Here is an 18,483-nt window from a genome sequence, read left to right as displayed (position 1 = left end):
AGAAGATGTAACAAAGTATCAAAGTTCACTGATAGAGTTTCAGATTCTACATTGCAACTAATCTTTTAAAATTTACTTACTGAGTCCTGGTACAACATCAAAGAAAAATACCCACAATTACCTGGAAAGACTGTTAAAAGAATTCTTCCCTTTTATAGCTACACATCTGTATGAAGCCAAATTTTCTCTATATATTTCAATCAAACCAGCACACAGCAAAAGACTGAATGCAGAGGCAGATAGGACTCCAGCTCTCTTCTACTAAGCCATACAGGAAAGAGGTGTGCACAAATATAAAATAATGCCCCTCTTTTCACTAAATTTTCTTTTTAAAAAAGTTTTTGTTCCATAAAATGTTATTTATGTTAACATATAATAAATGAGCTCACTATTGGCATTTTTAAATGAATAAACATTTTTAAAACTTCCTAATTTCTCTTTTGTTTTTTTGAGACGGAATCTCTCTCTGTCGCCCAGGCTGGAGTGCAGTGGCACAATCTTGGCTCACTGCAACCTCCACCTCCTGGGTTCAAGTGATTCTCCTGCCTCAGCCTCCAGAGTAGCTGGGATTACAGGCGCCCACCACCACGCCCAGCTAATTTTTGTGTTTTTAATAAAGATGGGGTTTCACCATGTTGGCCAGGCTGGTCTCAAACTCCTGACCTCAGGTGATCTGCCCACCTCGGCCTCCCAAAGTGCTGGATTACAGGCAGGAGCCACCGTGTCCGGCCAAAACTTCCTAATTTCTAATATAGTAAACATTAATGGATAAATCTGTATAAACAATAGCTTCTTGAGGTCTTACATCTTGAAGAGTGTAAACGGGGCCACGTACAGTGGCTCACGCCTGTAATACCCATGCTTTGGCAGGCAGAGGCAGGAGGACTGCTTGAAGCCAGGAGTTCAACGCTACAGTGAGCTATGATTGCACTACTACATTCCAGCCTGGCAACAGAGTAAGACCTTGTCTCTCAAAAGTAAATAAATAAATAAATACATTAAATTAAAGAAAAAAAAGATTGTAAAGGGGCCCTACTAAGACCAAAGGTTAAGAGACACTGGCCTAGAGAAAGAGTATCCACAGAGAAGAGCAGAGGGCCAGGATATGCCAACATTTAGAAGCTGAGCCAAAGTGGGGAGCCTGCCAAGAGAGACTGAAAAGGCATGAGATTACACAACAGCCAAAAAAAAGGGAGGAAAGTAGAGGGAGAGGTCTGAAATGATACTGAGAAATCAAGCAAAGACAACATTAATGGAAATACACTATCATAATACCTGTAATATTGCCAGGCGTGGTGTGAAACCAGGTACTTGCTCCTTCAACTGAGCGACTTGATTTTTCAGTCTCGCCCTTATTTGCCTAGAGAAAAAGGAAAGCGTGGGGTTAACACTGAATGTTTCAAGCACAAATAAGTGATGCAGATTATTAGATGTATTTCTCTTTTATTTGTTTGTTTGTTTATTAACACAGGGTCTCGCTCTGTCACCCAGGCTGGGAGTACAGTGGCACAATCAAAGCTCACTGCAGCCTCGACCTCCTGGGCTCAAGCGATCCTTTCACCCCAGCCTCCTGAGTAGCTGGGACTTTACAGGTCTGTGCCACCACACCTGGCTAATTTTTGTACTTTTGGTAGAGATGGGTTTCACCATTGCCCAAGCTGGTCTTGAATTCCTGGGCTCAAGCGATCTAGGACCTTGGCCTCCCCAAGTGCTGGGATTACAGGCGTGAGCCACTGCACCCGGCCTGTATTTCTCTTTTTTTTTGAGACCAAGTTTTGCTCTCATTGCCCCGGCTGGAGTGCAATGGTGCGATCTCAGCTTACCACAACCTCCACCTCCCAGGTTCAATCGATTCTCCTGCCTCAGCGTCCCGAGTAGCTAGGACTACAGGCATGCGCCACCACGCCTGGCTAATTTTGTATTTCTAGTAAACGCGGAGATTCTCTATGTTGGTCAGACTGGTCTCGAACTCCCGACGTTAGGTGATCCCCCCACCTCAGCTTCCCAAAGTGCTAGGATTACAGGCGTGAGCCACTGCACCCAGCCTGTATTTCTCTTTTAAATCAAAAACACTGGCCAGGAGCAGGCAATGGTTCATGCCTATAATCTCAGTACTTTGGGAAGCTAAGGCAAGAGGATTGCTTTAGAACAGGAGTTTAAGACTATCCTGGGCAACATAGTGAGATCCCATCTCTACAAAGAATAAAAAATTAGTTGGGAGTGGCGGCAGGCCCCTGTAGTCCCAGCTGCTCAGGAGGCTGCGGCAGGAGGATGGCTGGAGCCCAGGAGGTTGAGGCTGCAGTGAGCTATGATGGTGCCGTTACACTCCAGCCTGGACGATAGAGCAAGACTGTCTCCAAATAAAATAAAATAAAATAAAAACACCACTGAATGGACATTATCTGGTTTAATATGTACAGGAACTTCCCAACAATTTTCCAGGCCTCAAGTAGATGTGAATCTTTTTCTTTTTTCTTTCTTTCTTTCTTTTTTTTTTTTTTTTTTTTGAGATGGGGACTCGCTCTTGCCCAGGCTGGAGTGCAATGGTGCGATATCTGCTCACTGCAACCTCCACCTCCTGGGTTCAAGCGATTCTGCTGCCTCAGTCTCCTGAGTAGCTGAGATTACAGGCGCGTGCCACCACGCCCGGCTAATTTTTTAATTTTTAGTAGAGATGGGGTTTCACCATGTTGGTCAGGCTGGTCTCGAACTCCTGACTTTGTGATCCACCCATCTCAACCTCCCAAAGTGCTGGGATTACAGGCGTGAGCCACCGTTCCCGGCCACGTGGATCTTTTCTTACTCCCACTGACACTAACTGAGCCACAGGGTTCAGGGATAATTGAAAATGTATTAGTTGATGGCATTCAAAATCATATAGTAAATAAATGAAAACTTAGACCAACACTTCTAGAAAGTGCTGATCCTCATCTTTTTTCACATTTCCACTCTCCAGGTGCTGTCATGAAAAATTTTACAGGAACAAACTCAAGCACACACCTTTTGCTCAACCTGCACTAGTAAGATGACCACAGCGTATCCGTATAAGGTTGAATGATAAATCAATGAATCCCACTCCAAATTCAGTGTAAACTTACAAATTATATTCTAATTCACAAAAGAATTTTCTTTACAAAGAATTTAACACAAGGCTAAAAGTATAACCTCCTGCAGTCTCCTTATTAGAGTGAAAGAAAGTATAACCTCTTGCAAAACTAAGATGATCAATTTACCAACATACAACTTCTCAACAATACACTAGGATGTCAAGTAAATGAAATTACATCCATAAATACATATCTGAATAGCTCAACCTTGCCCAGTTATGATATATGATACAATGTTCAACTTGAACATGCTCTGTCCCTCTTGGAAAACCAGTTTTGTCATTTGTCATATGGACATTCACAAACAGCTCTTCCTTCATTCTGATTTGGTTACTCCCAGTTCCACTTCTCCACACGTCACAAAAAACTGACATAAACAGGCACACAAGAAATAGATTATTTGGACTGGCCTAGTAAACATCAAGAATGTTGAATGGTACAAGAAAGAAATCATACCCAAGATTTTCAAATTTTATTTATTTTTATTTTTATTTATTTATTTTATTTTTTGAGATAGGGTCTGGCTCTATCACCCAGGCTGGAGTGCAGTGATGCAATCACAGCTCACTGCAACCTCCACCTCCTGGGCTCAAGCCATCCTCCCACTTCAGCCTCCCAAGTAGCTGGGACTACAGGTGCACACCACCACACTTCAGCTAATTTTTGTATTTTTTGTAGAGATGGGATTTTGCCATGTTGCCCAGGCTGATCTTGAACTCCTGAGCTCAAGTAATCCTCCCACCTTGGCCTCCCAAAAGTGCTGGGATTACAGTTATAAGCCACTGCACCCAGCTCAAATTTTATTTCTAGTTAGTGACTTTGTTTTTTCAAGTCATTATTCTCTACAATAATATAGCTCAAAAGAAGAATAGACCATTGGATTTTTTTTTTTTAACTGGGATTGGACCTGGATAGAGGCCACAGTTCTGCTCTGAGACAAGGGAACAGGGAATACTGCAGTTTGCACTCCCCCGCAGTTCTAGCCCTGAATGACAACCAGATGTGGTGCTGGGCATAGCCTAATACCCCTACACAGTCACCCAGGCTCTCTTTGGCCCTAAGTCTTATATAATCATTCTTGCGGAAATCCATTAGAAATTCCAATTCACTCTGTTTAACATCATGGCTGAATTTAAAATATTTAACATGTTATGACAGAGAAAAAAACACATTGCTAAAATATAACCTTTAACTCTTATTATGGATATAGAAAAATGAGTAAATAAAAATAAAATATAACATGGACATTTCAACAGAAGCTATATGGTAGGCAAAGGAGGCAGCATGAAATTTACATGATTAAAATAAAGCTGCCTTTAGACAACAAAAATGCTGAAATGTGCCATAAGCTTAGAGTAGTTCTCAAATAATTCTCAAATGGCACAGGGAAAACACTTTTAGTAACTGATCAGAGAAGAAGCAAAAACATTCACCTTCAAAATACAGGGCTTCGGGCTGGGCATGATGGCTCACGCCTGCAATCCCAGCACTTTGGGAGGCCAAGGCAGGCAGATCACGAGGTCAGGAGTTCGAGACCAGCCTGGCCAATATGGTGAAACCCCGTCTCCACTAAAAAATACGAAAAATCAGCCAGGCGTGGTGGCACGCGCCTGTAGTCTCAGCTACTCAGGAGGCTGAGGCAGGAGAATCGCTTGAACCCGGGAGGCGGAGGTTGCGGTGAGCAGAGATCGCGCCACTGCACTCCAGCCTGGGCGACCCACTGAGACTCCGTCTCCAAACAAACAAACAAATAAACAAACAACAACAACAAAAACAGGGCTTCTTCTAAAAAATAAAGTCTTCTTCTAAACAAGGACACAATTTATCCCCCTGCCCCAGTAGATTACTGTTATAAGATTTTTTTTTCTTTTTTTTTTTTTGAGACGCAGTCTCCCTCCGTCTCCCAGGCTGGAGTGCAGTGGCGCGATCTCGGCTCACTGCAAGCTCCGCCTCCCGGGTTCAAGCCATTCTCCTGCCTCAGCCTCCCGAGTAGCTGGGACTACAGGCGCCCGCCACCACGCCCGGCTAATCTTTTGTATTTTTTAGTAGAGACGGGGTTTCACCGTGTTAGCCAAGATGGTCTCGATCTCCTGACCTCGTGATCCTCCCGCCTCGGCCTCCCAAAGTGCTGTGATTACAGGAGTGAGCCAAGGCGCCCAGTTATTATAAGATTTTTAAAATGCAGAACACAAATGTTTTATTTAATATGTTTTATTCCCATTTTGTTCATTTGTTGATCTATTTCATTTGTTCATTAACAATTTTTATACTACTAAAAAATACTTCGGCTGGGCACGGTGGCTCACGCCTATAATCCCAGCACTTTGGGAGGCTGAGGTGGGTGGATCACCTGAGCTGGGGGGTTTGACACAGCCTGAGCGGTGAAACCCCGTCTCTACTAAAAATACAAAAAAAAAAAAAAAAAAAATTAACCGGGAGCGGTGGCGCATGCCTGTAATCCCAGCTACTCAGGAGGCTGAGGCACGGGAATCGCTTGAACCCGGGAGGCAGAGGTTGCGGTGAGCCGAGATCGCGCCATTGCACTCCAGCCTAGGCAACAAGAGTGAAACTCCATCTCAAAAAAAAAAAAAAAAACCTTCAAAAAATTTTTAAAAACTTAATATGTAGTTCTCTGTAAAAATAATTGTGATTGTAAGGCCACCTAGTGTTCCAAGAAATACATATATTTCAAATTGCTAGTCATTTAAGTCAAATTAAAACACTAAATTACCTTCTCGTTGAAAGAAAACTGATTTTCACCTATCACTAATATAGCAAAAGCTATATCAGTATACAAGACAGTCAACTGACAATAGTACTATTATTACATAAGAATATTTACTAAAAAAATTATTATAATTTAACCCAGACATTTACCAAATTTGACAGTTACCTCAAATACGTATTTGAAAGCTTAATGTGAGGAAGCTATTTTATGCTTCATTGAAAGTTTATAATGTAAAGTTCTTCCATGCAATTCTCTCTAACTCAAAGCCCTAAGAAAGCAAAGGTAAACTGCTTGATATTTATGACATGAAAATAAGTCAGAATAGTGTAAAATTTTAATGAATCCTATAATTCTTAGTGAGGGTAAAGTCCATCATTAATCCACACACACAATGACACAATAACTCATGTTAAGCTTCTGGATCAGGGTTTTTCAGTCTCAGCACCACTGACATTTGGACCAGATCATCCTTTGTTATGGGGACTATCCTGTGCACTGCAGGATGCTCGGCACCAGTCCTGGCCTCTACTGCTAGATGCCAATAGCACACCCCTTCCCCATATGACAACCCAAAAGACTCCAGGCATGCCCAATGCCCTGAGGTAGAGGGAGGAAAAAACTGCCCCATTTGACAACCTCTGATCTAATGCAATAAACGGACTAGGTTGGACTGGTTAAGGCTTTATAAAATTTAGGATTTTAAAAGTGGACCGTAAGTTCATTCAGAAAAAGGTCTCAAAGAGAAAAGAACCTTCGGAGTCCTGGTACAGGCAACCAAGTGTGGTAGGGTTCCTGAACAATGAGGTCCCACCTCCCCCACCCCCACCCACTCAAGGATGAAGGGGTAGGCAGCATCTACTCAGATCCAACAAATTGATGGCATGAAGGTAGACAGTACAGTATTGCTAAACTTTTCACACCTTTCAAAAAGTCAAGCATCCAGATTTTTATGTGTAACTACAGGCATAAGTGTGTTAAGAAGTAATCTAATGTTGTAAAGTAATAAATGTGTTGAGAAGTAATCTAATTCTGTAAGCCAAACAAAAAACATTTGGCCTCTAGGCCACAATTTTATCACCTTCTGCCAGTAGCAAGAGTTATGAGACAAGACAAGGTTGGCTCTGAGTATGAGGATCTGTAAGAAGCGGTGCTTAACTATATGTCAACAAAGGAGAGTTGATGCCAGTGGGTCTGCTGGTGAGAACAGGCAGACCCCTAATTCTAACACTGAGAATTAGTCTCACTATTGGAGGATTACCTAACCATAGATCGGGCCGCTAGAGCTGACTAGGGCTCCAATGAACAGCTCTAGGTCCCTTGCAGCCCTCTGGATCATCAGAGGGGAAGGTAGAAAGAATGGGGAAGGTAAGGGTTCTCCACTTGGAGGGAAGAACCTGCCAAGAGCTTGTAATGAGAAAAGCCTCACAAGGACCTGGCCTTCCTGCTTTTCAAAAAGACTAAAGAAAACCTTAGGTAGAAAAGGTTAGGTCTAAAAGGCTGCTTACTAAGGAGGGACTGGTATTTGGGCACAAGATCACTTATAATGTTAAGTCATTCATTGCAGTCAAGATTAAGTTCCTGACCTGGCAAAACCTTTCACAGAAATGCTCCCTTATCTCTTGGGACCTCTCAAGAACCAGATACCAAGCAGTACGTCTCCCGTCCAGGCTTGTGGTGCTGGGCAAAGAAAAAAAAAGCTTAGCCAGCAAAGTAAGTAGGTCTGACCTGTCTCTAACCAGTCAAAATTGGACTATAACCTCAAAAATGACTTTTTGAAGAGAATCTGTTTGGGTGCTTCCCAACCAGACTGATGGGTGGAATGATTTCCTCACAGTGGAAAGGCCTCAGGGAGAACCAAACCCAGGGTGTCTCCTGCTGGAGGGTAGAAGTTTGCAATTCCTTCTAGCAAGCCAATGACAAGCCCATGGTAGGGAAAGAAATGCACCGTCGAGCCTCTGCCACCTACCTTGGAACACCTGGGCAAGTCACTTAGCTTCTGGCTAAAGTGTCATAAACTGCAAAATTGAGGGGAAGGGTAGTAGCCGAGTGGCTGAGGAATCTTGACTGTGGCACCTTTAGCCACCCACTTCTTCAAGGTCAAGGATTTACAGGGTGACAGAAGCTGCTTTTTGGTCAATTAAGGGGTGCAAAGGAGAGCCAACCGCACAGTGCAGGGGTAATGGGGGCCTTCTGCACTGTGGATGGGATGTCAAAGAAGCTTGTTTTGAGAGTCTTACATTCTTTTAATCCTTGGGGCAACGTCAGGAAGTAGACAGTTCTCATCATCCCTACTGCACAGAGAGGAAAGTGAAGCTAACTTTTCCAAGGCCACACAGGCATCCCTGCCCCTTAACCTCTATTCTACCAACCTCTACTGAGTCAATTAGAGGAGAAGGGAGCCATTTGCCTCCACTCCAAGGACCCTCCTCTGTACTAGGCCAGCTTTCCTTCTAGAAGATTCTTCATGCAAATAGGGGATGTAACAGGGAACCATAGACCCCTGCTCAAAACCCCACTACCCAAATCCCAAACTGCCTGATCCCAACTCCCCTGACGGACAAGGACAGACACTTATTTGCAAACCACATCCCCAATCAGGTGCCATGACCATAGTAGTTGGCTGCCAGCTCTGGGCTCTGCTGCACTATCACTGCAACCTGCCCAACAGCCTGGCTGGGGTCCTAGCTGAAGGTCTCACCCTCTCTGGAACTCCGACCTCTCCTGCACAAGCTTCCAGAATCAATCCAGCTATGACAGTCAAGGTTCCATGTAACTTTTGAGCAACCTGCACCTTGGAGTTCATTACAGGCAATTTTTTTTTTTTTTTTTCTTTCTGAGATGGAGTTTTGCTCTTGTTGCCCAGGCTGGAGTGCAATGGCGCCATCTCGGCTCACTGGCTCACTGCAACCTCCTCCTCCCAGGTTCAAGCCATTCTCCTGTCTCAGCCTCTGGAGTAGCTGGGATTACAGGCATGGGTCACCACGCCCAGCTAATTTTGTATTTTTAGTAGAGATGGGGTTTCACCATGTTAGTCAGGCTGGTCTCCAACTCCTGATCTCAGGTGATCCTCCTGCCTCGGCCTCCCAAAGTCCTAGGATTACAGGCATGAGCCACCACGCCCTGCCCAGACAAATCTTTTTAAGCACAAAAGGGCCTACATGTATTTAATCTACAGGACAAAGTAAAAGTCTTATCCATGTTAACTTAGTAACCAAGAAGATCTGCCCTTCACTATGGTAAGCAAATTATTTTCACAAAAACAGTTCTTCTAGCCCTGTAGCTAAATGTACAGCCAAGGTTCCAAACTTTTATCTTTGGTCACTAGGATAAATTCTAATTTTAAGTCTCAAGATTATAAGCCAGCTCCCAAAGGTACAGCCTGGATAAACACAAACATCACTTTTTTATTCAATGAGTACTTTCTAAGTACCTATTTATTAAAACTTACCATGTACCAACGACTTCTCTAAATGCTTTATAGGTATTAAACTCATTTAATTCTAACAACCTTATGAGTTAGGTGACATTACTACCCCAGTATACAGAAGCTAAGGCACAGAGGTAAATTGCATGACCCAGTGATGCACAGAGGAGGCAGCACCGTGCTTAGGCTCTGGAGCTACCATCCACAGCGAGCTTACAAACATACCCAACTTGCCCTGCACTTGGCCAGCAAACACTCGCAGCACCTACTCAAACCATCTGCCTCTTCACAACCAGTCTCTTTAGAAAGGAGACTTAATCAAGAAAAATGTCACTAATGGAGAGAGCAGGCTTAATTATAGCAAACTAAGGGAAGGAAAAACCAAACAAATCATATAAATGTAGTAAGCCTCCCTTTGAAAGGCCCACTTATAGAACAACTATGCTTTCTTGCCTACAAAGCAAGGTGGGTCTTCCAACACTAATGTACATCCTTCTCCCACTTTGCATAATCTTTTAAAAGACACCACCCTTCTGCCCAGGGCAGGGTCAGGTTCCTCTACTCAGGAGCCTCCGCTAGGTCAGCTTCTTACAGGGCCATTGCCATTGACCCCCAAAGCAGTAATTTAGTAACTGGTGAGGACAAAGGTCTATGGCACAGGCTGTGTTTTTGGTCAGGAGCTATTTCCCTCACAACATTGGCAGGCTTAAGGCTCCACCTCCTTCAAGTCTTTGCCTGTAAGTCACTTTTACAAAGACTATGACTCCCATATTTAAAATTGCAGCCACCATGCCACAGAAACTCCTGTCCCTCTTTTCTGCTCTGGTGTTCTCTTTGTGCTTCCCACCAGCTCACAATGTGTTTCACCTATTTAAATGTCTGTCTCTACCCATCAGTATGCAAGTTTCATGAGGGTAGGGATTTGGGCTGTTTTGTTCACTGTTAGACTCTCAGAGCTTTGAAGATTGCCTGGCTTAGGGGACACATACAGCTACTTGCTGAGTAAGTGAATAAATACCCACAAAGAACAGATACTTGTCTCTAACTCTCAGACCTTCCACCAGTTGTCAAATTCAGGCTGCAACCTTAGAATTCCCCGTGAGGAAGAAATGGGGCTGTTACTTCCAAAGAAAGATAATTTGGCAACTAAATCCATCATGTAAGTACCCAGTTTCCCACAGAGTAGAGCAGGTAGAGAAGGAATCTGGAATGCTGAACTTTGTCGATGTCCGGGCTCCCAGGAAGGCATAAAAGGAGAATAATAATAGAAGAGGACGAGTCAGGGATAGCATTCTCAGCAGGGTGGGAAACATGGTAATGAGAGGAAGACTGTAAAGAAAAAGCAAAGCGCCGGCGGGGGCGCAGTGGCTCACACCTGTAATCCTAGCACTTTAGGAGGTGGAGGCGGACAGATCACTTGAGGTCAGGGGTTCAAGACCAGCCTGACCAACATGGCGAAACCCCATCTCTACTAAAAATTCAAAAATTAGCCGGGCATGGTAGTGCATGCCCGTAGTCCCAGCTACCTGGGAGGCTGAGGCAGGAGAATCGTTTGAACCCAGGAGGCGGAGGTTACAGTGAGACAACATCGTGCCATTGCACTCCAGCCTGAGCAACAGAGCAAGACCCTGTCTGAAAAAAAAAGAAAGAAAGAAAGAAAGAAAAGCTTATGAAATTCCTTTTAGCAAGTAGTAAGTGCTGGTTAGAATGAAAAACATCATATACTGGGTGAAGACCTTAGTTTTAGTTGAGCCATTGCCATTCACCCTTGGACAAATCACACCACTTTTCTGGCCTCAAATGATTTCCTAATCCGCAGGATGGAATGTGGGAAGTGGGGTGGATTTTTAAGAAATTCTAGGACCGGTGCAGTGGCTCATGCCTGTAATCCCAGCACTTTGGGAGGCCGAGGTGGGTGGATCACATGGGGTCAGGAGTTACAGACCAGCCTGACCAACATGGTGAAAGCCCGTCTCTACTAAAAATACAAAAATTAGCCGGGCGGGGTGGCACACACCTGTAGTCTCAGCTACTCGGGAGACTGAGGCAGGAGAATCCCTTGAACCTGGGAGGTGGAGGTTGCAGTGAGCCAAGATCGTGCCATTGCACTCCAGCCTGGGCAACGAGAGTGAAACTCTGTCTCAAACAAACAAACAAACAAACTAGCTGGACATGGTGGCGGACGCCTGTAATCCCAGCTACTTGGGAGGCTGAGGCAGGAGAATCACTTGAACCCAGGAGGCAGAGGTTGCAGTGAGCTGAGATCAGGCCATTGTACTCCAGTCTGGGCGACGAGTGAAACTCCATCTCAAAACAAAAAATTAGCTAGGCGTGATGGCGGGCACCTGTAATCCCAGGTACTCAGGAGGCTGATATGAGAGAATTGCTTGAATGCAGGAGGCAGAGGTTGCAGTGAGCCAAGATTGGACACAGCAAGACTTCATCTCAAAAAAAAAAATAGATCTCAAGGCAGCAGCTACCATGAAAAAAAAAAAAAAAAAGATAATGAATCATTCATATATACATTAACTAATTACTGATTATTAATACAACATATATCGAATACTTATTATGTGCCAGGAAGAATTCTAAATGATCATCTGTTAGGAACCCATTTAATTCTACTAACATCCAAATGACCTAGACATTACTTTTACTTAACATTTGAGGAAACTGTGGCACAGAGAGGTTAATTAATTTGCTTAAAACCACACAAGTAGTAAGGCACGAAACAGGGTTTCCAGGTGTTTAGGATATAGACAAAAATAAGACAATACATGTATTTGCCCTTATGGAGTTGATAAACATATTTAATTTGCTCTCCAATTAACGAAAGTATATTCAGTGAGCACCTATTCTCAGTACTGGCCCAGATGCATTATTATTGTACTAAATTATCTGCACTATTATTATGCACTAAATTATCTCTTCACAATCAGTCTTTCTAAAAGGAAGATTTTTATATTAAAACAAAAAGCCACTGGAAAAGGAAGTAAGTTTGAATACAAGCAAACAAAAAAGGAAAGTAAAGCAGAAATACAGTTTAGCAAGCCACATGTTGAAAAGCACTAAGCAGTAAGTATTGTGATTTCTTTTTTTTTTTTTTTAGACGGAGTTTTGCTCTTGTTGCCCAGGCTGGAGTGCAATGGCGCATCTCAGCTCACTGCAACCTCTGCCCCCCAGGTTCAAGTGATTCTCCTGCCTCAGCCTCCCAAGTAGCTGGGATTACAGATGCCTGCCACCACACTCGGCTAATTTTTTGTATTTTTAGTAGAGATGGGGTTTCACCATTTTGGATAGGCTGGTCTTGAACTCCAGACCTCAGGTGATCCACCCACCTCGGCCTCCCAAAGTGCTGGGATTACAGGCATGAGCCACTGGGCCTGGTCTTTTCACCACCGATGACTTTGTAATTCACTCAAAAACCTATTACAAAGTTAGGAGTTACAGGACAATTACAATTTAGTAACTGCTGTGGCTGGCAACAGTTACTTACATAACTGGTGATGTGAAAGGTCCCAAGAGCAAACTCAGTAAGGTCACACAGAATATATCTTTCCCTTCTTCATCTACTAGAGGGAATATATCTTTCCCTCTTTCTTCTACTCTCATTTTTCCTCACCAGTCACCTCCCAGACAAAAAGCAGCCAGTGTTACTTCCTGGGAGTAAAGCTGGCAACGATACCCACTAATTAAGCATTCAGATGTCCCGCAAGGGTAGAACAGGCAGAGGTCAAGTGGAACGCAGAATATTCTCAGGACTCAGGAGCCAAATTAAGTTTCAAGTAACTCTAGGACCAGGGCAGAGAGATGGCTGTTAGAGAGAAGCACGAGATTGAAGAGAAACGAAAAATGTATTAGATTTCACTTAGCGTATGATAAGACTATGGTATAGTGGGAAAAGCTATGAGCTGGAAGGACCCTTTGTCATTAGCAGCCTTGTAGTCTTGTCAAGCCTTGTCACCTCACTAGTCTCCATCTACTCACCTCCAAATTAACGGGAATTAAGTAGATTGGATTTCTGAGTTCCGACTAGGGGGGCTCCAGGAAGCCGCAACTACCCACTCTCCCGGCAGAAAGTCACCAGCAGCTGCGCGTTTGGGAGCATAGTCGGCACAGGACTTTTCCCCGAAGCACAGGAGCCAGCGGCTACAGCCACTAGGCAGTCCACTTGCAAACGCAGGCTGTGCCCGGGTTCTCTTTCTTTGGCTGCAGGTCTTCAGGTGTTATGGGCCTAACTCTTCCGCTACAAGTGTCCCTCCCGCAAAAAATGGGTCCGGGGGACCTGCACACCCTCAGAGCCCTCGTCCACAGCCCCACACTCAACAACAATGTCAGGTGCTTACGCGGAGATCTCCTTCCCGTTCAGGATTTCTGCTGGCGCCATGGCCTTTATTAGTCCGCTGCCCACGATGGACACCACCAATATCGAGGTTCCACTCCCTCCGCAGCCAAGCAGGACAACCCAACCCACGTGCTTAGGGACTGGCCAGGGGATCACACTACTGCGCCTGCGCCCCTGCCCGCTTCTCCCCCCCGCAGACGCGGTGGCGCATGCGCAGTTCGGAAGGACCCGAGTCCCTTAACTAACGGAGAGCTAACAGGTCGGGGACTGCGGGACGGAAGAGGGAGGGGAAGATGAAGAAAATCGGTGATGAATGGCTGGCGGAAATGATTGGCGGAAAGAAAGAGCCAGTTCACAGTGCGCCTTTGTATTCGGCGGGAAACCCGGCGGAAGAGGGAGCTGGAAAGGACTCCGGAACCCGGCCCTAATTCCAGCCAATCAGGGAGTAGAGTTGCGGGGCGGGGCTGGGGCGGGGCAGTCTCGCGGGAGACAGTTTCGCGGGTTCGGGAGGCGAGTCTCCGGTTTCCGCCCAGTCTCTGGGGACGCGGTGGCGGGGTCTGAATCGCCTGGCTTCTAGGGCGTTTTGGTCGGGTCCCCGCACGGGAGCGAGGCAGGCACTGGACTCGACAGCAGATGTGGAACTGGAGAGCTTGGCGCGCCCTCATACTTTGTCACACACCTACGCCACCAGACTGGGGTCGGGCCCCTCCGCGTTCTGCTCTGGAGGGCCTGGGTCTGGGCCCAGCATCGCGCTTTTAGAATCTTCTCAGCTGAATCTGACGCTCAGCCGTAGGTGAAGCTTAGCCCGCTGTTTCAGGCCCCGCCGACCTGGAAGGAGTGTCAGAGCTGGAGCGCGCGTGGCCTCATCGGTGTTGGGGTCACCCCGGGGTTGCCAGGGCTCAGGGAGGGTCGTAGTCTGGATTTTGTCACCCCCGTGTCCCCGCCCCGCAGCAAGTCTGGAGTTGGAGAACTCATGCGGTCTTCGTAAGCTAGATGCCAGTTGACCCTCGAGGAGGGATGCTCCCTCCCCTTAAGCGTCCACGCTGGAGAAGGAGTAAGATGGACAATTGCCTGGGGAGCCTGACAGGGCGGTGGCAGCTGGGATGCTGGAGAGGACTGGCCCCTTCAGTTACTGAGTCCAAGGAATATGCTTGCTCTGCTCTAGGAACCGCGTTCAGGTTACAGTCATCCCAGTAGAGTCCTGAAGATGCGTGGTTTAGGTCACTTAGGAGTTGACCAGATACCGGGTTTCTTGTACAAGCCGTTTCTGACGGTGGCCTGTTTCAACTACTGGCAGAGCTCATCTAAAACTTTTTTTTTTTTTTTTTTTTTTTGAGACGGAGTCTCACTGTGTCGCCCAGGCTGGAGTGCAGTGGCACGATTTTGGCTCACTGCAACCTCCGCTTCCCGGGTTCAAGCAGTTCTCTGCCTCAGCCTCCCGAGTAGCTGGGATTACAGGCGCCACCTAATTAGCCCGCCACCACGCCCGGCTAATTTTTGTATTTTTAGTAGAGACGGGGTTTCACCATCTTGGCCAGGCTGGTCTTGAACTCCTGACCTCGTGATCCACCCACCTCGGCCTCCCAGAGTGCTGGGATTACAGGCGTGAGCCACCGCACCTGGCCTAAAACTAATTTTTTATTAATTTTGGGGCTTTTAATATTTTTTTCTTATTTCTAAATTCTGAGGTTATTTATAGTAGCCCCATATACGGGATTAGAAAATCTCTTGTGATTTTCTATTTCTGGTAATTATTTCTAATATATATTTTTTTGTTTTTGAGACGGAGTCTCGCTATGTCGCTCAGGCTGGAGTGCAGTGGCATGATGTCCGCTCTTTGTAGCCTCTGCCTCCCGGGTTCAAATGATCCTCCCACCTCAGCCCCCCGCGTAGCTTGGACCACAGGTGCATGCCACCACGCCGGCTAATTTTTCTATTTTTGGTAGAGTTGGGGTTTCACTATGTTGACCAGACTGGTCTAGATCTCAAGGGATTAGTCTCCCTTGGCCTCCCAAAATGCTGGGATAATGGGCATGAGCCACCGTGCGTGGCCTTAAAGTTACTATTCTTAAAGTTTGCACAAGTGATATGTTAAAGGCACAGACTTAGTAATATAATGACATTATAATAATAACCCTAAAACACATTGTCTCATATTGTGTTGTACCTAAACAAGTGAAATTAAGAAGAAAATTGAAGGAAATGTTTCTGGTAAATTGCAGATAGTGAATCTTTTGTCTTATACTGTCAAATAGATATTGACTATTCCAGCTTTCTTATTTGTTGAGGAAGATGGCAGAAACCCCATTTTACAGAGGGATAGACTTTGAAGGATAATACCCAAAGCTGCATAGCTGTGGCTGGTATAGGCCCCAAACATGATGTTTCTTCTCTAAATCTACTGCCTTTGCCATCTCAACAGCCTGGTTTTTGACAGTATCTATGTATGAGTTGCATAAATCGTTAATTCATGGAGCTAGAGATACCCTAGTGAACCAGCAAAGTTTCTGCTCTCAGCTCATATTCTGGTGGAGGAGACAACGATCAAGTTAAAGAAATACATAGGCTAATTTTAGAGATTATGACATGCTATATTTTAAAAATAGGCAAGCTAAGAGGATAGGCAGTGATGCTGGGAAGTGGGAAAGTTTTGTCTCAGAAATGTGGTAAGAGAGATTTCTTTGGGCATCTGACTTGAGCAGAAACCTTAATGAAGAGAGGAACTTGGAATGTAAAAGAAAGAAAGCAGTGATTTGCTTTGAGCAACTGGAAAGATGGAATTGCCATTCGCTGAGTTGAAATAAAGTAAAATGTAGAAGGACTAGGTTTTGGGGTTAAGATTATGAATTCGGCTTTAGACATTTTTAGATTTCTCTTAGACATCCAAATGGAGAGAAGATATTTAAATCCATGAGATTGAATGAGATCCAACCAAGGGTATTGTAGGTAGAGAGAGGACCAAAGACTGACACCTAGAACCTTTCAGTGTTCAGAATACAAGGAGACAGGAGGAACCAAGAGGGAAGATTGAAAAGGAGAGTCCGGCTGGGAGCTGTGGCTACACCTTTACTAATCCCAGCACTTTGGGAGACCAAATATAGGAAGATCACTTGAATCCAGGAGTTTGTAGAACAGCCTTAGCAACATAGCAAGACCCTGTCTCTACAAAAATAAAAATTAAAAAATTTGCCTGTAATCCGAGCACTTTGGAGGCTGAGGTGGGTGGATCAGCTGAGGTCAGGAGTTTGAGACCAACTTGGCCAACACAGTGAAACCCCGTCTCTACTAAAAATACAAAAATTAGCTGGGCATGATGGCTGGCACCTGTAATCCCAGCTACTCGGGAGGCCGAGGCAGGAGAATCCCTTGAACCTAGGAGGCAGAGGTTGCAGTGAGCCGAGATCACGCCACTGCACTCCAGCCTGGGAGACAGAGCGAGACTCCATCTCAAAATAAATAAATAAATAAAAATTTAAAAAGTTAGCTGGGCGTGGTGGCATGTACCTGTAGTCCCAGTTACTCAGAAGGCTGAGGTGGGAGGATCCTGTGAGCCCAGGAGTTGGAAGCTTCAGTAAGCTATAATCATCACACTGCACTCCAACCTAGGCAACAGAGCAAGACCCTGTCTCTTAAAAGGAAAGGACAGTCCAGTGTGTTCTAAGGAAAACCCCAAGAGCATCCCACCTTAGAAGACAAGTGAGGAGGCCTGGCATGGTGTCTCATGCCTGTAATCCCAGCACTTTGGGAGGCCAAGGTGGGTGGATCACTTGAGGTCAGGAGTTCTAGACCAGCCTGACAAACGTGGCAAAACCTCCGTCTCTATAAAAATATAAAAATTAGCCAGGTGTGGTAGCGCATGCCTGTAATCCCAGCTACTAGGGAGGCTGAGGCAGGAGAACTGCTTGAACTCAGGGGGCAGAGTTTGCAGTGAGCCAAGATAGTGCCACTGCACTCCAGCCTGAGCAACAGAGTGAGACTCTGTCTCAAAAACAAACAAAAAAAACAAGACAAGTGAAGTATGTGTTTCATGGAAAAAGGGGTAATTAATTCTGTCAAGTGTTGCAAATTGGTCAAATAAAGAATGAAAATCAACCTTTCACAGCAAATAGAAGGAAAAAATATTTTTATTTGAATGCTTATAAAGGCAGTTGCTAGAAAAAGTGTTTACTTTTTGCAGAGGCCCCGTTTTTACAACCTTTTTCAGGGGTAATTTGATATGATATCTACGGGAAAAAAATGGTTTTTTTTTGAGTCGCTCTGTCACCAGGCTGGAGTGCAGTGACATGATCTTGGCTCACTGAAACCTCTGCCTCCCAGGTTCAAGCAATTCTTCTGCCTCAGCCTCCCAAGTAGCTGGGACTACAGGTGGGCGCCACCACACCCAGCTAATTTTTGTATTTTTAGTAGAGACGGGGTTTCACCATGTTGGCCAGGATGGTCTCAATCTCGACCTCGTGATCTGCCTTCCTTGGCCTCCCAAAGTGCTGGGATTGGTACAGGTGTGAACCACCATACCTGGCCCGAAAATTTTAAATTTGTATTTTCTTTGACGTTGTAATTCCACTTCCAGGATTTTTTTTTTGGGACAGGATTTTACTCTGTCACCCAGGCTGGAGTGCAGTAACACAATCAGCTCACTGCATCCCTGAACTCCTGGGCTCAAGTGATCCTTCTGAGTAGTTGGGACTATAGTCACATGCCACCACCCCTGACTAATTAAAAAATTTTCCTGTAGAGATAGAGTCTTGCTATGTTGCCCAGACTGGTCTCCAACTCCTGGCCTCAAACCATCCTCCCACCTTGACCTTCCAAAATGTTGGGATTACAGGCGTGAGCCACCTCGCCCAGTTTAGGAATTTATCTTAAAGTAATATTTACA

At 45.1% G+C, this 18,483-nt stretch overlaps 1 protein-coding gene across 4 annotated transcripts in view; it reads right to left on the bottom strand.

Annotated features, from left to right (window-relative positions):
- The window catches only part of MTHFD1 (methylenetetrahydrofolate dehydrogenase, cyclohydrolase and formyltetrahydrofolate synthetase 1), a 72,248-nt gene extending 58,209 nt beyond the window's left edge, over positions 1 to 14,039 (bottom strand). For 2 of the 4 annotated variants that reach the window (XM_031001748.3, XM_055362028.2), the window contains exons 1-2: positions 13,606 to 13,792; positions 1,276 to 1,360 (exon numbers count right to left, since the gene is read on the bottom strand). In XM_031001748.3, coding sequence (XP_030857608.3) covers positions 1,276 to 1,360; positions 13,606 to 13,646 — 126 coding nt within the window. In that variant the 5' untranslated portion in view covers positions 13,647 to 13,792. Of the gene's footprint in view, positions 1 to 1,275; positions 1,361 to 13,605 lie in introns of all 4 variants that reach the window. The other 2 variants (XM_019009549.4, XM_055362030.2) reach the window with 2 other exon arrangements.
- Positions 14,040 to 18,483: the final 4,444 nt, after the last annotated feature.

This window comes from Gorilla gorilla, chromosome 15, assembly GCF_029281585.2.
Source record: "Gorilla gorilla gorilla isolate KB3781 chromosome 15, NHGRI_mGorGor1-v2.1_pri, whole genome shotgun sequence".
Taxonomy (NCBI): domain Eukaryota; kingdom Metazoa; phylum Chordata; class Mammalia; order Primates; family Hominidae; genus Gorilla; species Gorilla gorilla.
This window is presented reverse-complemented; position numbering and strand designations above follow the sequence as displayed.